The 12,125-nt window shown below is 47.1% G+C and overlaps 1 protein-coding gene across 1 annotated transcript in view; it reads right to left on the reverse strand.

The window, feature by feature from the left end:
- Window positions 1–312: 312 nt before the first annotated feature.
- LOC147097640 (keratin, type I cytoskeletal 18-like) overlaps window positions 313–12,125 on the reverse strand; it is a 29,148-nt gene continuing 17,335 nt past the window's right edge. Inside the window, exons 9-10 of the mRNA XM_085971626.1 lie at window positions 3,198–3,214; window positions 313–1,304 (exon numbers count right to left, since the gene is read on the reverse strand). Of these exons, the coding sequence (XP_085827752.1) occupies window positions 1,285–1,304; window positions 3,198–3,214 (37 nt within the window). The 3' untranslated portion in view covers window positions 313–1,284. The remainder of the gene's footprint in view (window positions 1,305–3,197; window positions 3,215–12,125) is intronic.

Below are 12,125 nucleotides of genomic sequence, written 5' to 3' on the forward strand. Positions count from 1 at the left end.
GCCTAATATCAGAGATTTGTACCCAGCCTATAAAAGTGTGCTGTGCTCCTGATCTCTCACTGATCAGTTTTTTTTTCTATTCAATCTTGAGAAGGTGGTGGTGAGCCGCCTTCGTTAACGCTACAGTCCGTGTGGTCATCTGCATTAGCGGTTCAAGGCGGCGCCGGCCCACCACCACCACCTTCTCAAGGGCAACTAGACACGGGCAATAAATGCCAGCAGCGCCCATGTCCCGAGAATGAATGCCACCCAACAGACCATCGGTGCAATGGAGTTATTGCTCATTTCACATAATGCCGGCACACGACAGCGTTGCGGTTAAATCAGAAAAGGTGTTTATTGATTAGCTTTAAACAGAAAGTCAGCATGCGAAAAGACGTGGAACTTCAGAGCAACCCAGGGCTCCCACAGGGTTGGGCTGGTCCTGCTCCCACTGCCATGAAGCTCGTCACCACGACACGTTGCAGCTGGGACTCAGTGAGACACCCTGCTCCGTGTCGGCTGCTGGTACAGCAGTGAGATGGCGGTTCGCAGGCAGTGCCCGATTGGCACCTTAAAACACAAACAGTCTGGGTTGGGGGTTCGGCCCTTCCCAGATAAACAGGCCCGTTGAGATCCCGGCCAGTCTGGGAATCACAGGCCAACTCCACTTGTTGGATCAGTCCTACTGGGGACGGTGCAGTCACCAGACTCCCTAGGCCCCTGGACAAAGGATCTACTCCATGGGCAGGGCCTCCTGTCAGCTGGTCGGGATGTTCCCGCAGCACGTGGAAGAGACGGGAATATTTTACGTCGTCTCCATAGCAACAGCGTGTTTATGGCGTTAGCTGTGGATCAGCAAACTGGCCAGCGACAAGAGCCATCGCATGGGGTCGTCGCCCAGCACAGGGGTCAGCGCCCAGCGCAGGGGTCAGCGCAGAGGTCGTCGCCCAGCACAGGGGTTGGGGGTCAGCACAGGGGTCAGCTTCCCTTTTAAGGAAAGAAGCGGCAGGTGGGGGCGCAACGGCTGATGGGGGGTGGGGGTGTTTTCAGTCTCCATGGCAACCCGTGCGTTTGATTTGGAAACGGAGCGATTCCATCTGAAGGGAGCCTGGGGTGCCCCGTTACGTCTTCCATTTTTAACAAAAGCACCAGAGCGATAAGATTTAGGGCCATGAGAGAGGAAGCTCGCAACCGAAAAGCCCACATCCCCGAGACACTGGCAGCAAATAGGAGTTGTGGCGCCTCGGACTTGGGGAGTCCCAGCAGGTCCCTCGGAGAGAGCCACGACGCCAGTCACCCTCTTTAGTAACGACTTACACGTTCTGCAAAGGGACCAAAAAAAAGAGATGTCAAACTTCACTTGTTCACCTTCAAAAGCAAACGTAAACTGTCCTGCACTAGAAATAGAAAAATTGCTGCAGGTTTCGTAAGCGACTTATTTCTGTCTTGACCGGACTCTCTGCAGCAATCTGCGTTTCTACTGTCGAGCGGGACAGACACGTGCGGGGAATCTGTCTCTCACTGACTGCAGGTCGGAGTCCATTCCTGCTGAGCCACTCCCTCAGGAGACGGAGCTTGGAGCCAATATGGATGAAGGTTCAATGCTGACAGTTAACGAGGCTTCTTGGGTCGGCGTGATGAGAGAACCAGAAGGCCGAAGGCTCATCTCCTCTGGGACAGAAATTGGGGGCCCATAAATTGAGCTCAGCACTACTGGAGGGGGGGGTGGTGGGGAATGAGCTCCTGATCGCACTCCAGTGACACCCTGCAGAAAGGTGTGTGTCTGTTTCGTGTGTGTTGTGTCTGTTTTCTGGGTACGTGTGTGGTTTTTCTTTATTTTTTCACAGGATGTGAGCATTGCTGGCAAGGCCAGCATTTACTGCCCGTCCCTAATTGAGAAGGTAGTGGTGAGCTGCCTTCTTGAACCGCTGCAGTCTCTGTGGTGATACTTCTTTAAGCGGTTTGGTACAACTGGGCCATTCCAGAGGAGCAGTTAAGAGCCAACCACATTGCTGTGGGTCTGGAGTCACATATCGGCCAGAGCGGGTAAGGACAGCAGATTTCCTTCTCTAAAGGACATTAGTGAACCAGATGGGTTTTTACAACAATCACCATTACTGATACTAGCTTTTTATTCAAGATTTATTTAATTAACTGAATGGTGGTGAGATTTGAATTCACGTCTCATGAATCATTAATCCAGGCCTCTAGATTACTAGCCCAGTAACATAACCACTACACTAACGTTCTCGTGTGGGGCTGTGTGTTTTGTGTGTGTGTTGTGTGTTGTGTGTATTTTGTTTGGACAGGTTTGGCCTCCACTCCACCTTTCACACTCACACAGCCCGCTAACACTCAGTATCAGGGCTCCCAGTCTCCCACAGGAGAGATGGCAGTCTGGACGACATACAGAAGGGTCCCTGACACCTGTTAAAAGAGAGGACGAGAGGAAGGGGGGGAAAGTCCACTCTGATCCTGCCAGGTGAAACCATTAGTTCAGCTTTGTAGTATGTGCTTATTGGGGTGAGATTTCCTTTTGCATTGAGTCACAATGACATAAACAGGTAGCCAGCTGGTGACGTGACTGTATCCCACTGACTATCACCCCTGTCATAGAATACGCTGCGTTCATCTGACGCTCACACCTGTTGATTTTCCAACAGAGCTCTCTGAGACAGGCACCCTGCTCGATACATGGGGACATAGGAAACAGGAGGAGGCCATTCAGCGCCTCGAGCCTGTTCTGCCATTCAATTAGATCACGGCTGACCTGTATCTTAACTCCATCGACCCGACTTGGTTCCGTAACCCTTAATACCCTTGCCTAACATAAATCTATCCATCTCAGTTTTGACATTTTCAATTGACCCCCAGCCTCAACAGCTTTTGGGGGAGAGAGTGGCAGATTTCCACTACCCTTGGTGTGAAGACGTGCTTCCTCACATCACCCCTGAACAGCCTGGCTCTAATTTTAAGGTTATGCCCCCGTCCTCCACCAGAGGAAATAGTTTCTCTCTTTCAACCCTATCAAATCCTTAAACCATCTTGTAAAAAAAAAACCCTGAAATATTTTCAACACACTCCCGACTGGGATCGGACAGCTCATCCCAGACCTCCTTGGTCTATGGGACTCAGTGCCACGCTTGGCATCGCATTCCCCAACTGACTCCCTACCAACACAGACTTATCAGAAACTAACAAGCAAGTTTTATTACCTGTGACAACTTTGGTTCTGTAAAGGAGAGAGAAAAGGACAAAAGAAATTAGTGTCTGCCTCATAGAGTCAGATCAAATATTAGAACCCAGTTCGAAAGTTTGCATAAACTTTGAGCCACGTGGTGTCCAATTATGTGATGTCGTTACTGATGTAAAAAGATGACTAAGCACTTGGTTGGAGTATAAAACAAGGCTTTAATCAACTGTTTCACAACTATGAGAGTCTAGTTACTTCACTAGTTCCTGGTTACAAAAACATCCTGAGCAAGCTGGGCCCACACCCGAGTATTTATACTCCTTGGATGGCGCCACCAGCTGGCCGCCCAGTGTTACTTCATGAGTCATTTCTTCATGAATGATGAGATTCATGACAGTTACTTTCCCTTCTAATGATGTATAGGAACAGGAGGAGGCCATTCAGCCCCGCAGGCCTGCTCCGTCACTCAATTAGATCATGGCTGATCTGTACCTCAACACAATTTGCCTGCCTTTGCTCATAGCCCTTAGCCAACAGAAATCTAGCGATCTCAGCCTCGAAAGCTCCAATTGTCCCCCAGCATCCATGGCCTTTTGGGGCAGAAAATTCCAGATTTCCACGACCCTTTGTGTGAAGATGTGCTTCCCGATTTCCCTCCTATGTTCCCACAAGGAAAAAAGGTTGGGACTCCCAAATCTAGAGCCCCCTGGCTGTCAAGGAGCATACAGGGCGGGATAAGGGAAAAAAAGGGACGCTTTTGTCAGATACCGAGAGCTCAATACTGCAGAAAGCCTAGTGGAGTATAGAAAGTGCAGGGGTGAAATTAAAAAGGAAATTAGGAAAGCAAAGAGAGGGCATGAAAAAATATTGGCAAGTAAAAGCAAGGAAAACCCAAAGATGTTTTATAAATACATCAAGAGCAAGGGGATAACTAAAGAAACAGTAGAGCCTATTAGAAGCAAAAAAGGTAACCTGTGTGTGGAGGCGGAAGACGTGGGTATGGTTCTTAATGGATACAGGGAACTCTCTTTAACTGGCATCTAAATACATCCGGAAATCTCTCTTAACCGGCAAAATTCAGGAGTAGGTTCAGGTAAGTTTTACTATATATTAGTGGCCGTGTAACTGGGGTTCCTGGATCTGTGGCCGTGTAACCGGGGTTCCTGGATCTGTGGCCGTGTAACCGGGGTTCCTGCACCTGTGGCCGTGCAACAGGGACTCCTGGATCTGTGGCCGTGTAACCGGGACTCCTGCACAAGTGCCGTGTAACCGGGGCTCCTGGATCTGTGGCCGTGTAACCGGGGTTCCTGCACCTGTGGCCGTGCAACAGGGACTCCTGGATCTGTGGCCGTGTAACCGGGGTTCCTGCACCTGTGGCCGTGCAACAGGGACTCCTGGATCTGTGGCCGTGTAACCGGGACTCCTGCACAAGTGCCGTGTAACCGGGGCTCCTGGATCTGTGGCCGTGTAACCGGGACTCCTGCACAAGTGCCGTGTAACTGGGGCTCCTGGATCTGTGGCCGTGTACGGGGCTCTCGTACCTTGGTAAGTATACCTCTCTGTAATCCGGACCTTTTGATCAACCGTCACCATGCCGGTCCCGTCGGTGCTGGATAAAAAAGAGTTTCCTGTACTTTGTGCCTGTCTTCACAGTATAGAGGGACGATGCAGACATTGTAGTTAAGGAGCAGGAGTGTGAAATATTAGATGGGATAAACATAGAGAGAGAGGAAGTATTAAGAGGTTTAGCATCTTTGAAATTAGATAAATCACCAGGCCCGGATGAAATGTATCCCAGGCTGTTAAGAGAGGCAAAGGAGGAAAAAGTGGAGGCTCAGACCATCATTTTCCAATCCTCTCTGGCTACAGACGTGGTGCCAGAGGACTGGAGGACTGTTAATGTTGTGCCATTGTTTTAAAAGGGAGAAAGGGATAGACTGAGTAATTACAGGCCAGTCAGCCTAACTTCGGTGGTGGGCAAATTATTGGAAAAAATTCTGAGGGACAGGATAAATCGTCATTTAGAAAGTCACAGATCAATCAAGGACAGTCAGCATGGTGGTGTCTGACTAACTTGATTGAATTTTTTGAGGAGGTAATGCGCAGGGTTGATGAGGGGAGCGCGTTTGATATAGTCTACATGGATTTTAGCAAGGCCTTTGACAAGGTCCCAGTAAAAGCCTTGCGATCCAAGGGAAAGTGGCAAGTTGGATCCAAAACTGGCTCAGTGGCAGGAAGCAAAGGGTAACGGTCAACTGCTTCCAGTGGGGTTCCACAGGGCTCAGTACTAGGTCCCTTGCTTTGTGGTATATAGCAATGATTTAGACTCCAATGTAAGGGGCATGATTAAGAAGTTTGCAGATGATACAAAAATTGGCCGTGTGGTTGATAGTGAGGAAGAAAGATGTAGATGGCAGGAAGATATCAATGGACTGGTCAGGTGAGCAGAAAAGTGGCAAATGGAATTCAATCCGGAGAAGTTTGAGGTAATCCATTTGGGGAGGGTTAACAAGGCAAGAGGATACACAATAAATGGTAGGACACTGAGTAGTGTAGAGGAACAGAGGGACCTTGGAGTGCATGTCCAGAGATCCCTGAAGGTAGCAGGACAGGTAGATAAGGTGGTTAAGAAGGCATTCGGGATACTTTTCTTTATTAGCCGATTCATAGAATATAAGAGCAGGGAGGTTATGCTTGAACTGTATAAAACACTAGTTAGGCCGCAGCTAGAATACTGCGTGCAGTTCTGGTCACCACATTACAGGAAAGATGTGATTGCACTAGAGAGGGTGCAGAGGAGATTTACGAGGATGTTGCCAGGACTGGAGAATTTTAGCTATGAGGAAAGATTGGGTAGGCTGGGGTTGTTTTCTTGGGAACAGAGGAGGCTGAGGGAAGACTTGATTGAGGTGTATAAAATTATGAGGGGCCTAGATAGAGTGGATAGGAAGGACCTATTTCCCCTAGCAGAGATTTAAAGTAATTGGTGGAAGGATTAGAGGGATGTCGAGGAGAACTTTTTTCACCCAGAGGGCGGTGGGGGTCTGGAACTCGCTGCCTGAAAGGGTGGTAGAGGCAGAAACCCTCATCACATTTAAAAAGTACTTGGATATGCACTTGAAGTGCTGTAACCTACAGGGCTACAGACCAAGAGCTGGAAAGTGGGATTAGGCTGGAGAGCTCTTTGTCGGCCGGCACGGACACGATGGGCCAAATCCTTTGAATAATTTAAACACCTTGATCAGATCACCCTTTAATCTTCTAAACTCAAGGGAAGAGAAGCAAAGTTTATGCAAACTTTCAGGTCCAATATCGTTAACCAGTAACATTGTTATGTGCGGACTTTGTGGTAGGGAATGAGGCACGTGGTTGGTAGTGTGGAGGGAGCTTTACTCTGTATCTAACCCGTGCTGTACCTGCCCTGGGAGTGTTTGATGGGACAGTGTAGAGGGAGCTTTACTCTGTATCTAACCCGTGCTGTACCTGCCCTGGGAGTGTTTGATGGGACAGTGTAGAGGGAGCTTTACTTTGTATCTAACCTGTGCTGTACCTGCCCTGGGAGTGTTTGATGGGACAGTGCAGAGGGAACTTTACTCTGTCTCTAACCCGTGCTGTACCTGCCCTGGGAGTGTTTGATGGGACAGTGTAGAGGGAACTTTACTCTGTATCTAACCAGTGCTGTACCTGCCCTGGGAATGTTTGATGGGACAGTGTAGAGGGAGCTTTACTCTGTATCTAACCCGTGCTGTACCTGCCCTGGGAGTGTTTGATGGGACAGTGTAGAGGGAACTTTACTCTGTATCTAACCTGTGCTGTACCTGCCCTGGGAGTGTTTGATGGGACAGTGTAGAGGGAGCTTTACTCTGTATCTAACCCGTGCTGTACCTGCCCTGGGAGTGTTTGATGGGACAGTGTAGAGGGAGCTTTACTCTGTATCTAACCCGTGCTGTACCTGCCCTGGGAGTGTTTGACGAGACAGTGTAGTGGGAGCTTTACTCTGTATCTAACCCGTGCTGTACCTGCCCTGGGAGTGTTTGACGGGACAGTGTAGAGGGAGCTTTACTCTGTATCTAACCCGTGCTGTACCTGCCCTGGGAGTGTTTGATGAGACAGTGTAGTGGGAGCTTTACTCTGTATCTAACCCGTGCTGTACCTGCCCTGGGAGTGTTTGATGGGACAGTGTAGAGGGAGCTTTACTCTGTCTTTAACCCGTGCTGTACCTGCCCTGGGAGTGTTTGATGGGACAGTGTAGAGGCAGCTTTACTCTGTATCTAACCCGTGCTGTACCTGCCCTGGGAGTGTTTGATGAGATAGTGTAGAGGGAGCTTTACTCTGTATCTAACCCGTGCTGTACCTGCCCTGGGAGTGTTTGATGGGACAGTGTAGAGTGAGCTGTACTCTGTATCTAACCCGTGCTGTACCTGCCCTGGGAGTGTTTGATGGGACAGTGTAGAGGGAGCTTTACTCTGTATCTAACCCGTGCTGTACCTGCCCTGGGAGTGTTTGAAGGGACCAATCCCTGTTTGTGTTGGCGCTCTGCGTGACTTTCCCCACTCAAGACTAGGACTATTTGGACATTGAGTGCTGCTGGAGTTTTGCTAAGTGGGAGAAAAATCATTTAAGTGTATTTTGTGAATTTTAGTGTGTTAAGAAGTCAATTATTTGAAGTAAGTTTAATTTTTTAAGGGTTTTTTAAACTCTTGGGCAGTTTAAACAGGAAGTAGAATCCAGGTATAAAAGGGGAGGGGCTAGTGCGGTGCACGGAGTGCTTTGTGCATTGAGTGGTGCTGGAGTTTTGCTAAGTGGGAGAGTTCGGATAAGTGGGAGGTGAGGGTGTGTTTTTTGCTCTGTTTTATTCCCCACTCCCAGGCTTAGACAGCACTGCGGAGGCGGAGCAGCGAGACGAGTCAACCAAACAGGCTCCACAGACAGTATTCAAGGAGGAGGTTGGTGATCAGCTGGTTGGTTGGTTTTCTTCCTTCTCTTCTCTTTCATACCTTTAAGTTGGTAAGTCCTATTGAATAGTGGTGTGATATTATCATATATATCCGGGCAGGGTCTTCATAACTAATAATAAGAAATTTAATTAATTATATAGAATGGAGCAGGTGATGTGTTACTGTTGCGAGATGTGGGAGCCGGTGAACCCCATTGAGGCTAACGGTGATTACATCTGCGACAAGTGTTTGCTGCTAGAGGAACTCAAGTTCCATGTTATGGAGCTTGAGACCGAGCTTCGGACACTGCGACACATCAGGGAGGGGGAGAAGTTCCTGGACTCTATGTTTCAGGAGATGGTCACACCTATGAAGTTAATTACTGCAGATGTAGTCCGTGGTCAGGGACAGGACGGTGTGACTACGAGTGAGGAAGGTACAGGGATCCAGGATGTAGTGTTGAAGGAGACGCAGCCCTTGTTCTTGTCCAGCAGGATCGAGGTTCTTACTCCCTGTGAGGGCGGGAGCGGGGACTGCAGGGAGGATGAGCAACCTGGCCACAGCACCGTGGTACAGGGGGCCATTCAAGTGGAGGGAGTAAAAAGAAATGTTGTAGTGGTAGGGGATAGTATCATTAGGGGGATAGATAGGGTTCTCTGCAGTCAAGAGCGGGAGTCCCGAAGGCTGTGTTGCCTGCCTGGTGCCAGGGTTAAGGACATCTCTTCTGGGCTGGAAAGAAACTTGCAGTGGGAGGGGGAGGATCCAGTTGTCGTGGTCCATGTTGGTACAAACGACGTAGATAGGACAAGGAAGACGGTTCTGTTAAAGGAGTATGAGCAGCTAGGGGTCAAATTAAAAAACAGAACCTCAAGGGTAATAATCTCTGGGTTATTACCTGAGCCACGAGCGAATTTGGCTAGGATAAATAAAATTAAAGAGTTAAATGCGTGGCTCAAAGACTGGTGTGGGAGAAATGGGTTTTGCTTCTTGGGACACTGGCACCAGTACTGGGACAGGAGGGAGCTGTTCTGTTGGGACGGACTCCACTTGGCCAGTGCTGGGACTAGAGTCCTGGCGAATCATATAACTAGGGCTGTAGAGAGGGCTTTAAACTAATTAGTGGGGGGGAGGTTTCTAGAGAGCAAATAATAGAAATGACAACAGAGAAGGTCATAGACTTAGGTAGCAGTGGGGGAATTAAAAAACAGAATGTGTCAGGAAGGGACAGAAGGTATGGAGTAAAAAGTAAAGTACTAAAAAGGGAAAAAACAGGAACTAAGTGTTACAAAACATATTTGAAAGTTCTTTATCTGAATGCACGTAGCATTCGTAACAAAATGAATGAGTTAACGGCACAAATAATGACATATGGGTATGATCTTGTGGCCATTACAGAAACATGGCTGCAGGGTGACCATGACTGGGAATTAAACATACCAGGTTATTTAACAATCAGGAAGGACAGGCAGGAAGGGAGAGGAGGTGGGGTGGCTATGTTAATAAAGGAAGGAATCACTATAATACAGAGAAATGATATTGGGTCAAAGGAGCAGGATAGTGAAACAGTTTGGGTGGAGGTAAGGAATAATAAGGGGAAAAAAACACTAGTGGGTGTAGTCTATAGGCCTCCGAACAGTTGCAACTCTGTTGGACGGAGTATTAATCAGGAAATAGTTGAGGCTTGTAATAAGGGAACAGCTATAATTATGGGGGATTTTAATTATCATATTAACTGGACAAATCAAATTGGGCAGAGCAGCCTTGAGGAAGAGTTCATTGAGTGTATTAGGGATGGGTTTCTTGAGCAGTATGTAACTGAACCGACCAGGGGGCAAGCAACCTTAGATTTGGTCCTGTGTAATGAGACAGGATTAATTAAAAATGTCCTAGTAAAGGATCCCCTTGGAATGAGTGACCATAACATGGTTGAGTTCCATATTCAATTAGAGGGTGAGAAGGTTGGATCTCAAACAAGCGTGCTGAGCTTGAATAAAGGAGACTATGAAGGTATGAGAGCGGAATTAATTAGAGTGGACTGGGAAAATAGATTAAAGGGTAAGACGGTACATGACCAGTGGTGTACATTTAAGGAGTTATTTTACAACTTCCAAAAAAAATATATTCCACTGAGGAAAAAAGGGTGTAAAAGAAAAGATAGCCATCCGTGGCTAAGTAAAGTAATTAAGGATAGTATCCGACTAAAAACAAGGGCATATAAGGTAGCCAAATCTAGTGGGAGGATGGAAGATTGGGAAGTCTTTAAAAGACAGCAAAAAATAACAAAAAGATTGATTAAGAAAGGGAAGATAGATTATGAAAGTAAATTAGCAAAAATATAAAAACAGACAGTAAAAGTTTCTATAGTTATATAAAAAGAAAAAGGGTGGCTAAAGTAAATGTTGGTCCCTTAGAGGATGAGACCGGGAAATTAATGGTGGGAAACATGGAGATGGCAAAAACACTGAACAATTATTTTGTATCAGTCTTTACAGTAGAGGACACTAAGAATATCCCAACACTGGACAAACAGGGGGCTCTAGGGGGGGAGGAACTAAATACGATTAAAATCACTAAGGAAGTGGTACTTGGTAAAATAATGGGACTCAAGGCGGATAAATCCCCTGGACCTGATGGCTTGCATCCCAGGGTCTTGAGGGAAGTAGCAGTAGGGATTGTGGATGCATTGGTAATAATTTTCCAAAACTCACTGGACTCAGCAAAGGTCCCGGCAGATTGGAAAACTGCTAATGTAACACCCTTATTTAAAAAGGGTAGTAGGCAGAAGGCTGGAAACTATAGACCTGTTAGCCTAACATCTGTGGTTGGTAAAATGTTAGAGTCCATTATTAAGGAGACAGTAACGGGACATTTGGATAAACATAATTTAATAGGGCAAACTCAGCATGGTTTCATGAAGGGGAAGTCATGTTTAACAAATTTGCTTGAGTTTTTTGAGGAAGTAACATACAGGGTGGATAAAGGGGAACCAGTGGACGTAGTGTATTTAGACTTCCAAAAGGCATTTGACAAGGTGCCACACAAAAGATTATTGCTCAAGATAAAAAATCACGGGATTGGGGGTAATATTCTGGCGTGGGTGGAGGATTGGCTCTCTAACAGAAAGCAGAGAGTTGGGATAAATGGTTCGTTCTCAGATTGGCAACCAGTAACTAGTGGTGTTCCGCAGGGGTCAGTGCTGGGTCCCCAACTCTTTACAATCTATATTAACGATTTGGAGGAGGGGACCGAGTGTAACATATCAAAGTTTGCAGATGATACAAAGATGGGAGGGAAAGTAGTGAGTGAGGAGGACATAAAAAACCTGCAAAGGGACATAGACAGGCTAAGTAAGTGGGCAGAGATTTGGCAGATGGAATACAATACTGGAAAGTGTGAGGTTATGCACTTTGGCAGGAAAAATCATAGAGCAAGTTATTATCTTAATGGCAAGAAACTGGAAAGTACTGTAGTACAAAGGGATCTGGGGGTCCTGGTGCACGAAACTCAAAAAGTTAGTATGCAGGTGCAGCAAGTGATTAAGAAGGCCAATGGAATGTTGGCTTTTATTGCTAGGGGGTTGGAATATAAAAACAGGGAGGTATTGCTGCAGTTGTACAAGGTATTGGTGAGGCCGCACCTGGAATACTGCATACAGTTTTGGTGTCCATACTTAAGAAAAGACATACTTGCTCTCGAGTCAGTACAAAGAAGGTTCACTCGGTTAATCCCGGGGATGAGGGGGTGGTCATATGAGGAGAGGTTGAGTAGATTGGGACTCTACTCATTGGAGTTCAGAAGAATGAGAGGCGATCTTATTGAAACATATAAGATTGTGAAGGGGCTTGATCGGGTGGATGCGGTGAGGATGTTCCCAATGATGGGTGAAACTAGAACTAGGGGGCATAATCTTAAAATAAGGGGCTGCTCATTCAAAACTGAGGTGAGGAGAAACTTCTTCACTCAGAGGGTGGTAGGTTTGTGGAATTTGCTGCCCCAGAAAGCTGTGGAAGCTA

Source organism: Somniosus microcephalus, chromosome 31 (genome assembly GCF_052327205.1).
Source record: "Somniosus microcephalus isolate GS21.2 chromosome 31, FLI_Smic_1.0, whole genome shotgun sequence".
NCBI lineage: Eukaryota > Metazoa > Chordata > Chondrichthyes > Squaliformes > Somniosidae > Somniosus > Somniosus microcephalus.